At 60.0% G+C, this 17,037-nt stretch overlaps 2 protein-coding genes across 6 annotated transcripts in view; one reads left to right on the forward strand and one right to left on the reverse strand.

Moving 5' to 3' along the window:
* Positions 1 to 5,330, forward strand: part of LOC120375121 (mitochondrial chaperone BCS1) — a 9,986-nt gene extending 4,656 nt beyond the window's left edge. For 4 of the 5 annotated variants that reach the window (XM_039495824.1, XM_039495825.1, XM_039495827.1 and 1 more), the window contains 4 exons: positions 461 to 524; positions 1,443 to 1,612; positions 2,205 to 2,322; positions 3,713 to 5,330. In XM_039495824.1, coding sequence (XP_039351758.1) covers positions 461 to 524; positions 1,443 to 1,612; positions 2,205 to 2,322; positions 3,713 to 3,965 — 605 coding nt within the window. In that variant the 3' untranslated portion in view covers positions 3,966 to 5,330. Of the gene's footprint in view, positions 1 to 460; positions 525 to 1,442; positions 1,613 to 2,204; positions 2,323 to 3,372; positions 3,576 to 3,712 lie in introns of all 5 variants that reach the window. The other variant, XR_005586445.1, reaches the window with a different exon arrangement.
* A 2,745-nt stretch (positions 5,331 to 8,075) lies between these two features.
* Positions 8,076 to 16,951, reverse strand: RNF25 (ring finger protein 25). Its single transcript, XM_039495822.1, has 10 exons — positions 16,796 to 16,951; positions 15,375 to 15,449; positions 14,680 to 14,782; positions 14,509 to 14,576; positions 13,557 to 13,626; positions 13,322 to 13,393; positions 12,958 to 13,098; positions 11,918 to 12,007; positions 10,880 to 11,014; positions 8,076 to 10,445 (listed from the first exon to the last, which is right to left on the reverse strand). The coding sequence occupies exons 1-10, from the start codon at positions 16,837 to 16,839 to the stop codon at positions 9,675 to 9,677; spliced, it is 1,569 nt and encodes a 522-aa protein (XP_039351756.1). The 5' UTR covers positions 16,840 to 16,951; the 3' UTR covers positions 8,076 to 9,674.
* Positions 16,952 to 17,037: the final 86 nt, after the last annotated feature.

The following is a 17,037-nucleotide window of genomic DNA, read 5'->3' on the forward strand; positions in this document are numbered from 1 at the left end:
CCTCCACAACCGGAAAGGGGGAGTTTCTGCACCGGGGCGGCAGCGCCTCTTTCCTGCACTCAGCGGGCCCGATTCACCGCCGTGGGTGGAAACTGGAGCGTTGCCTGGGTGATCCAGGCCCAGTGCGTTAGGCAGCCCTGCGGTGGGACTGTGTTCTGTGCCTGGGGTCTGCCTCTCGGGCCTCTCCCTGGCGCTGCAGGACGCAAGCAGGTTACCCCTTGGGTCAGCTCCAGTCCCGGCCGAACCAGAGCCGACGGCAGCGCTGCAGCAGGAAAGCAGGCTGGCCACGAGCGACATGTTAGAGTGACGCCAGCAAGAGCCCAGCTCCGGGGGCCCGGGGCAGCGTTCTGGGACTCGGGGGGTGCGGGGTGATCGTTAGTTCGGTTCTGTCCTTTAGGGCTCTGTGGCAGGCTGGGTGTGGGGCGTGTTGCCGGCTTCTGATGGGTCCCTCTCTCCCTAGGAATCCCGTACAGGAGGGGATATTTGCTTTACGGGCCCCCGGGCTGTGGGAAAAGCAGCTTCATGTGAGTGTTGTGCGCTGGGCAGTGCCAGCTTTCCCCCGTCTCCTGGAGCTCTGGGTCCCCTTCGGCCCCATGGAGGGAGGCCAGCGTGTGCTTCTCTAGGGCTGAGGAGGAGGGTTCGGTCAGCTAGGCAGAAATGTGCTGCACAGAAGGAAGCCAAAGGACCGTGGCCGGAGGTGCTGCTAGCCTGCTGGTGGCCCGAAGCAGGAATATTGGTGGAGGCCCCCCTTGCCCCTCACCCGCCCCCTGGAATACTAATTGCTTTATTTCCACACACCAAAACCATCCCAGCCCCCCCCGTGCTAATACACGGGTCAAACAGGCCACTCCCGTAAGAGGAGCGGTGCTTTGGGGGTAACACGAAATCGGGCTCCCTTGACCAGCTTGTCATTCAGGAGCCCACCTTCCGCCTGACACATCTATCTGGAGGCACCCGCCTGGCACCTTGTGTCGTCCTTTACGCCTGTGCAGGGCGGGCAACTGACTCCCAGAGCCGAGCGCCAGCACCCCCCCCGCTCGCTTTGCCTGCGGAGGAGTGACGGTGTGAAGGGCCAGGCGGGGGAGAGTCCGGCGCCAGGTGTTTCTGCCGGGGGGACTCGGGCCCCATCACTGAGTACCACGCAGTCCTTACTGCATTTCTCCTCCCTCCACCACCCCCCCGGAGGCAGGGCAGGGCACGTGGGAGGCAGGGGTGTAGAGAGACGGTGACTTGCCGGAGGTCACACAGAAGATCCGTGTCCCAGCTGGGAATGGAACCTGGGTCTCGAATCCCAGGCCAGCCCCCAGCCCCCTGGCCCATCCTTGCCCTCTGGCGGGGTCTGATATAGGTGCTCCCTGCCCTACGGGACTGGGGAGGGAGCGTTTTCCCCCGGGGGTTCCCTTGCGGCTTGGTGCTTTACTCCTGCCCTGTGTCCCTCCCAGCACGGCCCTGGCCGGGGAGCTGGAGTACGGCATCTGCCTGCTGAGCCTGAGCGACCGCAGCCTCTCCGATGATCGCCTCAACCATCTCCTCAGCGTGGCGCCGCAGCAGAGCATCATCCTCCTGGAGGACGTGGACGCGGCCTTCGTCAGCCGGGACCTCGCTGCGGAGAGTTAGTCCCAGCCCTTCCCCATCCTGGGGGCCTGCTCCCACCCCTGGGGAAACTGGTGCAGGCCTCGCCCTTGTCTTCAGCATCTGGGTGCCATGTGGAGATGCCTCTCCTCTCCCCCCGAGGTCCCAGCCCGGCTCGGCAGTGAGCAGAATGATGGGGGAGCTGTTCTGAGGTGGCTTTTGTTTCACCTGCTGGGCCGGGGGAGTCCCTGATTCCCAGGGAGGAGGCAGCACACCCTGCCTGGCTGTATATTCCTCTTTGCTCTTCAGCCCGTTAGGGTCCCCCCGCTGGCTCCCTGCCCTGTGCGTGGCGTGGGGGGGCAGCCTGCCGCCAGCTGCACTGCAGGCAGAGAGGATCCCTGGAGATATGCCAGTAGTTGGGTTTATAGTGAGGCGGCGTCGGGGGAGCGCAAGATGGAGGGTGGCCAGGTTCCTTGGCCGGGGACCAGCCCTCTTGGCCCCTGGTGTTGATTGTTGGCAGATGAGGCGGCTCCCTGGCAGCTGGTAAGCTGCCAATGCTGCTGTCTGTTGGGCAGAGTTCGGGTGTCCCAGACCTGCCCTGGATCTGAGACATCTGGTGCCTTTTCCTCCAGACCCAACTGCCTACCAGGGCATGGGACGGCTGACCTTCAGCGGCCTCCTCAACGCGCTGGATGGCGTCGCCTCCACGGAGGCCAGGATCGTCTTCATGACCACCAACCACGTTGACAGGTCAGAGCCCTCTCCTGGGGGGGAGGGGCCCCAGGGCAGGAACCCCCCCTCGCTTGGGCGCCGGGGAACAGTGACGCTGGAGAACCCCCCTTGCTTGGGCGCTGGGGAACAGTGACGCTGGAGAACCCCCCTTGCTTGGGCGCTGGGGAACAGTGACGCTGGAGAACCCCCCTTGCCTGGGCGCTGGGGAACAGAGACGCTGGAGAACCCCCCTTGCTTGGGCGCTGGGGAACAGAGACGCTGGAGAACCCCCCTTGCTTGGGCGCTGGGGAACAGTGACGCTGGAGAACCCCCCTTGCTTGGGCGCTGGGGAACAGTGACGCTGGAGAACCCCCCTTGCTTGGGCGCTGGGGAACAGTGACGCTGGAGAACCCCCCTTGCTTGGGCGCTGGGAACAGTGTCGCTGGAGTACCCCCCTTGCTTGGGCGCTGGGGAACAGTGACGCTGGAGAACCCCCCTTGCTTGGGCGCTGGGGAACAGTGACGCTGGAGAACCCCCCTTGCTTGGGCGCTGGGGAACAGTGACGCTGGAGAACCCCCCTTGCTTGGGCGCTGGGGAACAGTGACGCTGGAGAACCCCCCTTGCTTCGGTGCTGGGGAACAGTGACGCTGGAGATGAGATCGGACCGACCGGCTCCCCCCTCAGCTCCTCACTGCTCAGGGCAGGCCCGTTCCCTGGAGTGTGCGTTTCAGGGGTTGCTCTCGTCTAGTTTGATTAGCCAAACAACTGGGCTCCCTTCTCCACGTACCCCTTTTCCTAACGCTGCCATTCCACAGTCTCGGTGATCTTCCGCCTGCGTCTCCCCTCGCTCCGTCTCCTCCTGTCCCCTGTGGCGATGCCCCCCGGAGACCCGTCCTCCCCCTCCTTGGGGTTTCCGCTGCAGAGCTCCGTTGGGCTGCAGCTCCTTTCACAGCAGAAAGCCTGTCACAGGTGTGTGGGTGGGCGTGTCCGAGTGGACCACCTGCCCAGGAGATTGGGTGCCCCAGGAGAAGCCTGAGCTTTCTGGGACCCTGAGGGTTTGCTGATCTCCTTTGTCTGGTTCTTCCCCAGCTTTCTCTCAGTTGCTTCACAGAGACCCCGCCAAGCTAGAAGCCTCCTGCAGGATCTTGCCTGTGCCTTCCATGTCACAACAGTACATGGGGCGTGAGGTCCGGGCTGGACGCCCTCCCAGCCTGTGTAGTTAAGGGGGACGGTCACGTTGGAGGAAGGACATGGCCGTGGTTTGTGGCGCATCCCCACTGCTCTCATGGAAGGTATTGAGGCTGTGGGGGCCCACCTGTCTGCCCCGCCCCTCCCTCGGGATGCCAGCGAAGGGCAGGTCAGAGAGCAGTGATTGGACTCCTCTGACTGCTGACTGACCGCACCTCTGCCTGTCTGTCTGCCTCCTCAGGTTGGACCCAGCCCTGGTGCGCCCTGGCCGGGTGGATCTGAAGCAGTACGTGGGACCCTGCTCCCGCTGGCAGATTTCCCGCATGTTCCAGCGCTTCTACCCAGACCAGCCAGCGGCTGCTGGGGAGAAGTTTGCAGAGCAGGCCCTGCGTGTCGCGGAGCAGATCAGCGCCGCCCAGGTGCAGGGCCACTTCATGCTGTATAAAGCAGACCCAGCCGGGGCCATTGAAAACGTGCAGTCGATTTCGCTGTGACCGAGGGTGGGCGCCCTCACAGGGGAGGGGCTTGCAGCGCCACTGCTGGGAGTGACTCATGGCGGACTCGATCACCGTGAGGCTGCTGCTCTGGGCCAGTCCCATGGAGCCGCTCGCTCTTGTTTCACTACCTCAACAAGGCCTTGGGTGTCTATTAAAATATAAAGAGAACTAGGACACTCTGATTCCCCCGGTCGCAGTGCAGTGTCCAGCGTGATCGCGCCTCCCCAGACGCAGCTGCTAGTGCGCAGGACCCAGCTGTGCTGGAAATGCCAGGGCATTCTGAGCCTGCTAATCACATGGCCATAACCCACCCCCTCCGCGGCTCTCGGCCCACTGTGCCCCCGGGGAGGGAGTGAAAGAGTGAAGAGATAATAGAGACGGAAGCTGGAGATGACGCCTGGCTCGGCTCTGGAGCATAATATTTGCCAGCTGCCTTTGAATGTTCTCTGTCAATACAGCACAGTGTGAAGCAGGGTGACAGTGCCCTACCAAGCACTGGGTGGGGCCTTCTGTCTTCCAGGTGCTTTGCGAACTCTGTACGTGCAGGTATTGTTAGAGTGCTCTGTGCTGGGGGAGCTGCCGGGGGCCCCAGCCCTGGCCCAGGAGCCAGTGGCGCCACAAACCCAGAACAAGATGACAGTTCCTGTCCCAGATAGTCCCTGGCCCAAGGAGCTCACAGGCTAAGCACGTCCGCTGTGCCTAGGAAGTGGTGCCCTTTGGTTTTCACTGGCGCAGACCCGGTCACTGCATGCGCTCACAAGGACCCAAGTTCATGGGAATCTTTCCATCCCCAGCAGCGGATCAGGCTCCCAGATAGGCTTTTTCTGACTCACGTGAGCTGTCCCTGCTGTGGTATTATCTCCATTGGGGGTTTGATCTCTGTCCCTGTGTAGCTGAGCTGTGCGCATGGCGGGGGGTTCAGTACCTGCTGAACCCCTTGTGCGGTGCCCCCTCTCCCCCCGGGGTGGCAGCTGCTGCCGTAAATACTGAGGTCACTTCAGTTTTCCTTGGCGCGAAGCTCACTGGGTGCCTGGAGCGGGAGATCCCTATGAGACGTGGAACCGCTCCCTGGGCAGCTGGGCCACCATCTTCAGGTGTGGTGAGGGGCAGGCCAGGCCTGTGGGGGAGCCAGGAAGACCCATGATAACATTGCTAGTGTCTCCCTCCCCACTTCCTGGGCCCTTCCGTTGACCCTGTCCACAGGGACCCTCGCCTGGGGGTCTCACTAAGCCCTGCTCAGAGGGGGTCGGGTATCTCAGCTGTGACTAGTTCAATCGTCTGAGTGCTGCTTTGGTGCAGCCATTCCTCTTGGACTGCGACGCTCCTCTGAGCACAGTGCACAGGAAGATGGGGTGTGTGAGACAGACAAACCTAGACCAGTGACGGGCTGTGTCACCCCCTGCCCTGCCCCTCTGGTACCCTCACTGCAAAGCTGCTGTGTCACAGCCCTGCCACCAAGCATGCGGCTCACACCCCGGCTTCCACCACCTGGCTCCTTCTAGCAGAATGACCCTGACGCCCTCCCGGTCCCGAATTTCCCCCAGCCCATCTGCCTGCAGCGTCCAGCCCTCTCCCTGAACCCTCACAGAAGTTACATCATTGCTCCTTTAAAGGGTCAGTTCTCTGCAGCTCGTTAATTTAACGGGTTTGCCCCACATGCTAATTTTAATCACAGCACTGACTGGGTTTGCAATGTATTAAACGAAGATTCCCAGAGCTGCATGGTGCCCAGTGAAGACAGGCAGGGGGACAAGGAAAGAAAAGGGAAAATTCCATTCTACGGCAAACTTCAGCAAGTCCCAGTCTTTGCCCGAGCAGGTTTCTCAGGCCCCAGAGACCTCAACCCCCTTGGCAGAAGGACCCAACATTGTGAGATTTCAAGAGCTCTGGGCCCTGGAATCCCCCAAGTGATGACCCACTACAGGGGTCTCCACTTCCTTTTAATAGCCCAGTAACCCTCTGAGGTGTATTCTGTGAGCCGTAAGCCCAGCCCACGTCTCTCCTGCGGGGGCGGAGACGCCATGGTGTCTTCCCAAAGTCCACTGACCCGGCTTCCAGAGGCAGGAAGGCCTCCAGCTGTTCTTCGGGGGTGTCAGCTGGCACCCCCCAATGTGATGCATTTGGGGAGAACTCCTGGGCGTCGCAAGTCAAGACGAAGAGCCTCAGCGGTTTCACTCGGTGCAGGAGAGGAAGAGTGGCCATTGCTCAGCACGCCAGCCCGGCAGTCAGGAGAGCGGGTCCGATTCCCTGTTCTGACAGACTCAGTGTGACCGGGAAGATGCCACTTAGCCTCTCTGGGCATTAAAGGCAGCACTGGTAGCCAGAGAAGCACAAGACAGGCTGCTTTGGCCACTGGAACAAGGATGGGGGTTCCCCTTGTCGGGCCTGCAACGGGCAGTGCTCAGGCTCTGAGTGGTGTCCCAGCCGAACCACAGCGCGCTCAGGCAGTGAGGGGCCGTAGCGCTGACCGTCCATGGCTTTACCCCAGGCGTTGCGAAGCTCCGTGGGGTTGTTCCGGGTCTGGTGCAGCCAAGTGAATCACAGACGACCGTGTGGCCACCGCCAGTCCGTGGCCAGGTAATGTCCCCTCCTAACCTCACGTCCGACTTTCAGGGCTCGAAGTGCGGGGACTTGATCTCCGATGCGCCCAAAAAGGGCCAGTGGTGGCTTCAGCCCTCTCGAGGCCAGACTCAACGATACGTCCCTATGACCGCCCTGTGCCCGGCAGTCGCCACTGGCAGCCCAGATGAAAGGCCTCCAGCCTCCTGGGGTCTTGTGGAGGCAACATCCTTGTTTCAGATCCGTCCGAGAGGTTCGGGAGTGCACAGCTCTGATAAACCCACGGCTGGCTGGGCCCTGTTGATGACAACGTACTGCCCTGAAGTCGTTGTGGCTTTTCCAGCAGCACAGCTGGTTTGTATTGTGCTGCTGGAACAGCTTAGATGTCTCTACACGTGCCAGGAGGCTGGGCAGTAAACAGAGAACTGGAAGTATTAGTAGGTGAGCTGAATTCTGACTTGGTTGGCATCACAGAGGTGGGATGGGAGTGGTGGGATGAGTCTCACGACTGGAATATTGTCCTCGAGGGCTACAGCTTGTTTGGGAAGGACAGGCAGGGAACGAGGGAGGGGGAATACACTCGCTCTGAGGTCCAGGAGGAGCTGAGAGGCAGCCCAGTTGAAAGTCTCTGGGTAAAGACAAGGGGTAATATTAGGAGTGACATCATGGTAGGACTCTCTTCCTGATTTGGGGATCTGGAAGTAGAGGTGGATGCGGCATTTCTAGAACCAATAGACCCTGGTAGTCGTGGGGGTGTGTTCTGTGCAGATATCACCGCTGCTCTGTATTTGATGTCAGCGCAATAGCTGCCTGGCTCCCGGTAGCGCTGCAGAAGGAGAGCTGAGCTGTCCCTCCTCACAGCACAGGGATCACGAGGTGCAACCCTCCAGCTGCGACTGGAGAATTTACCATTTACCCTGCCAGACGGTTCAGCAACAGGCAGCAGCTCCAGCTGCCCTGGCCCCTGCCAAATTCACATCCAACATTTAAACGAAGATTTTTTTAAATCTAAAAGCTCCCCCTCCGCCCCAGGGAATGTCTCTCACCCTCCCTTTGTTCCGCTCCCCATCTCCCTGCCGCACTTGCCCCCCCCAGGGACAGCTCGTGGTTCTGGGATTCTGATGAACACATTAAGAAGAGTCACCTTTTCTAGGAACATGTGAGCTCGGTGTAAATGAGACGGACAAATTCCCTGCCCTCCTAGATCACGGGATTCCCAGGACGGCTCTAAAGAATATTCCCAAGGGGGCTGTGAAGGTTTGAACAGCAAAACTTCAAGCAGCTGGTTTCCGAGAGAAAGAACCAGCTTCAAGCTCCAGGTACTTTTGGGGGAACAAATGGAGCAGCAGGGGGTTAAATTCTGCACTCTGCTGTGCAGCAGGGGACAGGAGGCTGGCAGAGCAGAATTTGGGCCTGTTCCTATTGCGGTGGAAATTCCCTTCTCTGGCGGCTCACGTTGTCCAGCTTCAAGAGCCGAGCGTCTGAGCTAAAACCGGGTCCGTGCAAACCCAGGTGTGGGGTCTTTTAACAAAAATCGCATCAAGGGCATTGAGTGTCAGTGCTGACTGTGAAATAGGTCAGCGCTGCAGCAGAGAATCCCGCCGTTCACTTGCAAACAGGCTGTGGGACACTCCTGTGCTGTGCCTGCAGAAGTGAGGAAGAGGAAGGTTCGCTGGGACAAGAATCAGGGGGCAAAAAACTGGGATCAAGGGTCTTAACACCTGCTCCCTCCCCCCTGGCAGCCCTGCTGTTCCCTCCAAGGGGAGGTCAGTTCTCTTTAACAATGGGCAGGAGAGGGATGAGACCATAACACTCGGCTTCGCTGACAGGGCTGGAGAGATGAGCGAATGGAAATAATCCAATTTGATCACAAGAAGCTCGAGTCCCTCAAGACAAGTCCCATGCGACCCAGCTAGGGCTAATCCCAGGGAACAGGAAGCCAAGGCTGGAGTAGTAACAAGGCTCAGGGGTGAGCGTGAAGGAATGTTTACAGCGGGGTTGTTCCTTGGGATACCATGGGGAGCTGGCCTTGGGCTGCATGGAGAGCAGGGGAGTAACTCCCTACTGGGGATGGCTCGTCCCGGAGCCGGGGACTGGAGAGTGCGGAGAGAAGCGGGGGGGGGGGGGGGGTTCTCAGAGGGAAGACAATAGCCGTTAACCAAGTGAAGCCTGGCGTGCCAGCTGCTCCAGGGGCATTCAGTGTGGTCTCTGCAGGGATGTTTACAAGGCGGGGAGGAGAACCGGTTCGGATCAGTGAGCGAGCAGAAAAGGGTCAGCTCAGTTTAAAGAGAAAAAGGCCCATTTAAATACGATCAACAGGGACATGGACCCAATGGCAGGGCCTGAGGGAATCCAACCAGAGTCCCCTTGGCCCAGGCGGCTGGCAGCTACTGGAGCTGGCCCCAGGCGAGCTCGTGAGTGGTCCGGGGTGGGGGCTGTCAGTAAAGCGACGCTCGCGGCAGTGCTACCTTGGGGGCGCTGACCCCGGAGCAATGGCAGGTGGCGTTCACGCTCAGGAGCCTGGGATCCTCCCGCACTCTGGCCTTGCTCGCTGGCACTGAGCGGGGCCTGGCTTCCTGAGGCTGTTCTGCTTCATGGGACAGTCCCACCCTCCCTTCAGTCCGAGCATTGCTGCCGCCAACGGGATCTGCGGCAGGGCTGCGTCCCTGCTCAGAGGAGCCAGTCTAGGCTGGCCTCAGCACAGAGCCTGAAGCCTGGGGAAGGCCCCGCGGAGCCCTTATGTAGATGGCTGCAGTCGGGTGGCATCGGGCTACTCCTGGGTCCTGCCTTCAAGGCCAAGAGAGGGATTTTGCCTGCCCAGGACTAACCAGGTGATTGATTGTCAATCTGCCAAGAGACCCTGCAACGCAGCCATTAGTAACCGCACCTGCCCCTCATTTACTAAGATGTGAGTCCAGCCTGGATTTCTGCCCCCACCACGTGCCCAGCTCATCACAGCCTCACTGTGTTCCTCTCCAGGAAGTGTTTTACCCAGGAAGACGTGTGCTGTGCCCGCCACCCACACCCACGGAGAGATCTGGGCTGGCCCTGCTCCTGGGATACGGAGGTGGATAGCTGATGTTCTAATAGACTCTTTATTGGTCTCCCCAGGAAAGACCCCCCCGCACCAGCCCCTGCCCCCTCCTGCTAGGAGCCATCCTCCTTCACTGGGCCGTGGGGGTCTCTCCTTTCACTGGGCCTGAATGCCCCTCGCCCCCGTGGCGCCCTGGGATAGGAACCACGCTCCCTGCCCCGGGACTTCTCCCATCTCCCACAGTCCCAGGGCCTGTGATGGCCCTGCCAGCGGGTGGGGCCCCTGGGGTCATGCTGGTTTAGTGCCAGGTTTTCCTTCTCCCTGCTGGGGGTCTCAGCTCCCTGCTCCGGCATCCATCTCCCCACAGCGGGCTGCTCCTCCTTCGAGTCCAACGCCCCTTTCACGGGCAAGATGCCAGCAGGGCCCGACTCTCTCCTACCAGCAAAGGCAGCCACTCTGCCCCTGCCGTGCAGCTGAGGGAGCTCCTGGCTGTAACCCCCACTGGGTCTCTGGCTCCTGTCTTCTCTCCGTTCGGGTCTCCAGTCAAAACCGCTGGGTCCCCCAGGGCCACGGAGAAGGCGGCAAGTTTCCGCAGCTGCTGCTTGTGGGTGGCTGAACGGCTGCCTGCCCTGGCCTCGGAATCCCGGCCTTTCCCCTCGGTGCCGCTCTCTCTTGCTCTGGTGCTCCAGGGGAACAGATGCGTTGGCCGGCTGCCTGGGTTCTCTCCCCAGAGCTGGAGCTTGGGGAGGGCTGGCAGGCTCCGCAGCACATCCCGGGGCCGGCATCTGCGGTGGTTGGCAGAGCTGCTCGGTGGCAGCCACGGCAGTTTCAGGAGTCAGCAGCTCAGGGGCGGCTCCGTGGCCGGGATCCGCAGCCGCTGGAGGCTGCGAGAGAAAGGGGCCAATGGTGAGGAAAGGGCCTGGCCTGCCACACCACCTGCCTCCTGCTTTTCTTTAGGGAAAGGCCCCGCGGCTGCTGCCCAGGCCCGGCTCCTACAGGCCCACCCCCCCCCACAGCTGGTGCCGGCAATGCAGCACCACGCAATAACCGGACAGTCCTTGGTCATCCCTCTGTGCCAGGACAGCCAGCCCCTGTTCCATGGGCGGCTTTCTGGAGACACCTCCCTGCCCCCCAGCACCGTCTGGGACCTGAAACCCGCCCGCTTTCTGGCATGTTGGCAGCAGTGCCCCCACAGCGAGCAGGTGCTCCAGAAGGCAGGAAGAGCAGAGCCCTGCACCCCATTCCCTGCACACTCCTGCACCACACCAGGGCGGCGCTGGAGAGCTCCCCACAACGCCCGGCCCCGGGAGCAGCGTACCGCCTGGAGGCTGATGAAGTAGCGGTTTCTCTCGGCCTCGGGGTCAATGATGCCCCCCTTCTTTTGCTGCCTTTGGTAGATTATGCGCAGTTCCTCTCGGGTCTGTAGTGCCTTTGCATCAGGCCTGTACGGCTCCTGGGGAAGAGTTAGTGCCGTGCTCTGTCAATATCCAGCCTGGCGGAGTGGCTGCTCCCGGACGGGTAAAGCACCCAAGCCCCTGCCTGCAGCGCTGCTGCCTGGGGCATTCACCCCCACGGGCGCCCGGCGTTAGTCAGACACAGGGTAGCCACAGCAGACTGGACCAGCTGCACCATGTCCCCGCGAGGGGCCTGGAGAGTCTACGTGAGCCAACACGAACTAGAGACTTACTGAAGGGAAGCTGCAATTCTCTTTGAGCGCAGCCTAGAACTCAAGAGTCTGTTCCACCCCCCAGAGCCAGGGCAGGATCACTTCCTCCGGTTGGTGCTCTAGGGCTTTGGCCTGTTGGATCTTAACTGACTGAAGTGACAGGCCCTCTGCCCCGGCCCTTGGGAGAGGGCTCTGGGGAGGGCAGGAAGAGCCACGTTTCCTTGGTTTAATTCCATCCCATTCCCCATGGAGCCTGGCTGGGCCGGAGGATCTTTGGGACAGGGCCCCAGCCTCGTCCCTTCCGGGACAGCAGCACCCGTCCCTCTCCAGGGTGTCTACACCCATCAGACACATGCAGACTTGTTCCCCTCCCACAGGGTGAGAAAAGCAAACAGTAACCACGGAATAAGTCCTTGAGTGTGGCTGGTAGAGCGTGGCCTCTCCGTCTCCAGTCCCAGCCCAAGGAAGACGGGGACTGCACCCGGCGGGAAAGGGGAGAGTTTGTCAGGACTGTCCAGGTGCTACGAGGTGGATGTTAACGTGACCAGTGAGTATCTGCCAGGCTCCAGTAAATACCCAGCAGAAGCAGACAGCAGCCCTGGGGAGGCCCCTGCTGTGTGCCTCAGGGACCCCCCAAATGCTCCCTCCCTCCCGGATCCGTGGGCGTGGTTCCAGCTAGGGGCTTCTTACCACCGGGTGCTGCGGGGGTGGCGCTGCCTGCAGAGCGGAGAGGTCGTAGATTAGTGTTTCCCGGCAGACGGGGCACTGCACTCCGACTCCCTGCAGGGAGAAGAGCGAGCTGGCACACAGTCCTATCGCACTAACCCCCCCCCACCCCCTGCCCCTCCAGGAAACCAACCCCCAGGTTCTTTGGGTCCCAGGCTTCCCCAGGCGCTGCTCTAGCAGGGCAGAGGATGCCTGGCTGCCCAGGCTTAGCTTTAGGACTCATCGTTTTCAGCAGCACTGCAATAGCCTTGCTGATTATTGTAACTCCCACTCCAAACGCACCGAGGGAGTCCTCTGGATTGGCTGGCTGGGAGTTAGGCCAATTTATGCCACCTGGGCATGCTGGGAGTTGTAGTCTAACAGGATGAATAACTTTAAAGCAGCTGGTTCTAACCAATAGTCAAGTTGCCCTTACCCGAGGGACTTCTCTCCCCACAGACACTACTGGGCAATGTGTGTTGGCTGAGATGCCCCTGGCTTGACAGCGGGGGCTGTTCTCAGGACACTGGGTGGGAGGGGTCTTGGACCTGGTTTCTGGGCACTGGTGCTATTTATTCCATACTTTGCAGGAACTGAGTCCAGATTGCTGGCTGGGCGCATTATTAAGCCCAAATGAAGGGTTAAATAGATTGCCCAGCCCCCGCAGGTGTGTGTGCAGGTGAGAATCTCACCTTACGTTATTTCAGTGAAAGTTTCTAGCCCTTGTGGGAAAAGCTTCACCCGACAGGCTCCAAACCCAGAAGACAGACCAAACCAGCCCCAAGTTTATTCTGTTTTTAAACTCATGATTTTTAGCCAATCCCATGATTTCTGGGGGCCTGACCTGTGATTTTCACAGGCTGGAGATTGGCGAGACCGATCTAGAGTCAGTAACCCAAACGGCAGCTCCGAGGAGTGAGCTCTTAGGCGTGGCCATATCCAGAGCAGTGGGGATTGTGTGACGGGCCTGGGAGAGAGAGAGGCCTCCTCTATGTGACACGGGGGGAGGGCCCAGGCCCTCTTACCTGCTTGGAAGGAGGTGCCAGGTGCTGCTCTCTCTCTTCCTGCTGCACATGGATTTCCTCCTCCATGTGCTGGGCGTAGCGAGCCAGGCAGTGAGAGTGGAAGTAGTGGTAGCACTGAGTCTTTGTGAACGCTTCTCTCTCCTGTCCAACGAGATGGGGCCATTTGGAAGGAGCCCTGTGTGCACCCCACGGCGCCCTCCCCTGGTGAGGGGGCCTTCCACTAATGCTCTACCCTCAGCTGGGTCTGATTCAGATACATCTGCTCCCAGAGCCCCCCATCCCATCTCCACAAGCCCTGAGCTACAGGCTGCCAGTCCCTCCCCAGCAGACCTCAGGGCCACGCACTGATTGCAGGGGTTCCTACCTGGAAGCCGTAGAGACAGATCACGCACTGGCCATGAGGAATGTTGTTGTCGGTGAGAATTTCCTTCCCTTTCTGTAGAAAGAAGGAGAACGAACACTTTACCCACCCAAAGCACCAGGTGGGCCTAGGCTCTGACCCAACCAACCCGCACGCAGAGACCAGGCGAGCGTGTGATGCTGTCGGGCTGTATCTAGCACCATGCCCAACCCACCCCAGGCCTCCCCTCCTCTCTTACCTCAATCAGCTCATACAGCACCGCTGTCCCCAGCCCAGCCTCCGCAACTTGTCCCAGGGTCTGGGAAATCCTAGAAGAAAGAGGCAGAAACCTGTGACTAAGGAGGGGCCGTGCTAAGCCCTCGTGAGCTGCAGCAGTAAGACGGGAACAGCGGCTACGATGCAGTGGGTGAGATGGCTGCAGCAGCCACTGGACTGGTCAGGAGTGGTGCCAAGCTGGGGATAGAAATCCCTGTGCTCCGATGTGGTTAACGCAGTCAGACCCTTCCCCCTCCCACCTACCCATCCCCCATGGGGGGGGGAGGAGGAAGAGGAGTCCCATTAGAACAGGTCGGAGGCACCAGATTTTGGCTCCTACCGGCTGCCCTGGATTCTTTGGCACACACGGGCCCTTTGTCAAGGCCGACGCCCAGGAAGAGTCTCTACTCAACACAGCCTGCCTGTGACGAGCTAGCCCGGCCCAACCTCCGCTGCACTCACGGGTGACAAGGCAGAGAGACTAAAACCAGGCCAAACACCCAGGGTTAGAGCCAGCGGGATCTAAGCCTCCTTCTGGCAGCAAAAGACTATCCAGATCTCACCCCACCTGTGCACGACCCTCTGGGACCGGGGAGGGAAGAACACGGGAGCTGTCCGACTGGATGAGGCCAGGGCCAGTGGCTTCACAAGGTGCAAGAGATTCCCCTAGTGGACAATGATGGAATAACCTGTCCAGGGGGAATTTCCTTCCTACCCCCAGGCCGCTAGTGGCTGGTCCTGCACTGAAGCGGGACGGTTCAATGGCCTTTGTTTATTTTCTAGCCAGGCCGATGCAGCTCTGGACGACAGACAGAGCAATTCTGTGAATGCGGGAAAAGGGGGGGTTCATGTTTCCCACCCCCAGCTGGAATGCAGGAAGTTTCTTTCCTCCTGTGTCTCGAGGGCAAGGGGGAAACCCCTTCCCCAGCACTCACTTCTGGATCTGCTCATCCGACAGCCCCCGCGGATTCCGGAGCGAGATTTTTGGCACTTCATTGGGATACTAGAAAGAAACAAATCCAGGGATGAATGGGGCCCGAGGTCCTGCCCTGCCCCTCCCTGTGAAGTATGGCTGCACTCCTGGGGGTCAGGCACCGTGACCTTACCTGTGGGGGCACAGACAGCACGAGCGTGAAGCAGACGTACTGAGAGTCCTGATCCTCCGCGGTCGCAGGGTGCAGGGTAATGCAGATTTCCCAGGGCGCTGACCTGTGCGGGCAGGGAGGCTGAGGTGAAGTGTGAGGCGTATTAATGAAGGACAGGCGGGGCAGCGAGGGTGACAGGGGCTGCGTATTGTCACAGCAGCACAAACCTTCCAGGAAAGCCCCACGGGGCTGAAAAGGGGCAACGGTGCCGGGAGTGCAGCAGAGAGGAGACCAGCAGGCTGAGGTACCTGTCCTGCCCCCGCAGGGGAAACGCTCATTGGAAGGGGGCCAAGGTTCACTAGCAGCTCTGAGGAAAGGAGCGGCTAGGAACGAGGGCGGAGATTGGCAGTAGCTCAGGTACGAGTCAGGGAGCTCAGCATGCTGGAGCTCCGGTGTAGGGCTAAGGACAGCAGAACCCTCTCTCTGGGCAAACGTTCAATCCGGACACGGCGACCACTGGAACTTTATTCTCAGCTCACCGGGGCTTTGAATCCCAAGTGCAGAATCCACAGTTGGACACCCGGAACATCTGTGTACACAAGCCAGTCCAAGGATTGCTCCCAGCAGCACAGCTCTGAGATCTGACTTTGGAGATAAACTGAAGTGGTGAAATCTCACCCCTCAGAATTAGTGACACCTGGGAATAGCACAAATACCTGCCATTTCCTCGAGACACCTGCAGCTCATCCAGGTATATGGATTCCAAGACCTCCACTTCTGATGGCAAAGCCCTGAGAACAGAGAAGGGACATCACACAGAGCTGCTCTCCCTCGTTCATGCACGACTCCCTCCTCCTCTTCCTCCCTGAGCAATGCACAGGTCTGCCTAGGACCTTATACAGCAGAAGCATCTCAGAAACCCCCAATCATTTACAAATAGAAATAACAATACTGTGGAAATTTGTTTTAAAGAGATACTGTCCAGGTAAAAGTGATGTGGAAGGCAGCAGGGTCTAGTGGAAAGAACAATAGGCTAGGACCCAGAAAACCTGCATTCTATTCCTGGTTCTGCCACTGACCAGTCGTGTGACCTTTGGCAAGTCACTTCCCTCATCTGGGCCTGTCTTCCCTCCCACCTTTGTCAGTGTTCCCCATGGAGATAGTAAACTCTTCAGGGGGTGAGGTCTCTCCCTCACTACAGAACTACAGTCATGCACATGACAGATAAATTACAAACATTTATTTCTCAGATTATTAAAAGTGAAAGAATTTTGAAAACTTATTTTTTTTACTTAATTTTCTTTACAGGACCCTCGGCTTTAACATTTGTTTCCGCTATGTTTCCATTTCAGACTCCAAGCTATAACATCGGAGTCGCAAACGAAGCACAAGCATGTTTATTTGTTTTAAAATAACAGATGTATTTGAAATTTTCCAGAACTATAGAAATAGCTTTTTGCTTTACGTTTAGTTTGGGCCAAATTTCAGTTGACAGGCTCCCTTTAGAGAGAGCTCTCCTTGTCCTGTGGCTGCATCAGCTCCCGGTATGACCCCGCACAGCTGGGCTGAAGGAGGCCGGGGACAGGTCAGTCAGTGGGAGACTGCCAAGAAAACGCAGGTGACCCACTACCCAGGGAGGAGTCTGGGAGGGGCGCACCGGGCCCGGTGCTGCCAGCACCCTCAGCTCTGCGATCGGACAAGTCCCGGCTCGCTCAGAGCTTCCAGCCCCCCCGCGCCTCTCACGAGAGCGGGCGAATTGGGAGATCACGTGTTTAAGGTGCCTTTCACCTCAGCCAGTTCTGTGTGATCGCGCCCCAGCAACCGGCTCCGTGACCGCGCCTGCGAGAAGGGAAGGGAGCCGGGGAGGCAACAACCCAGCTGAGGCAGCGGGGAGCGGGGAGGGGTGGCCGGGGGAGAAGGCGGGGGCCGGGGAGATGGGGGCCGGGAAGCGTCACGGCCGTGGGGAGATGGGGCCGGGCGGCACGGCCGGGGAGGAAGGGGAAGGGGTGGCCGGGGCTCCGCGAAAGGGCGGGGCTGCCTGGCAGCGGGGTGTAGCTGCGGGGAGAGGCCCCAGGGGGCGGAGACCAGGTTCCGGCCGGGTCCCCCCGTCGCAGCCCGCGCCCATCGCCATAGTTACCAGTCAGCCACCGCCTCCTCCTCTCTGTCGCTGGCCGCCGCCATCTTCCCCGCCTGTCCCGGAAGCGGAAGTGGGCGGCTGCCCCGGCGGGAGGTTGCTAAGCGACGCGGACGCGGCGGGTCCCCGGGGTCCTTGCGCGGCGCGGTGGCTGCGGCGGCGCCTGTGTAAAGAGGCGGGCTGCAGCCCCTCCCCCGGCCAAGCTCCGGGCCGGGCCGGGCCGCGGGGTCCGTGCGGCGGGGTGT

Source organism: Mauremys reevesii, linkage group 11, assembly GCF_016161935.1.
Source record: "Mauremys reevesii isolate NIE-2019 linkage group 11, ASM1616193v1, whole genome shotgun sequence".
Classification (NCBI taxonomy): domain Eukaryota; kingdom Metazoa; phylum Chordata; order Testudines; family Geoemydidae; genus Mauremys; species Mauremys reevesii.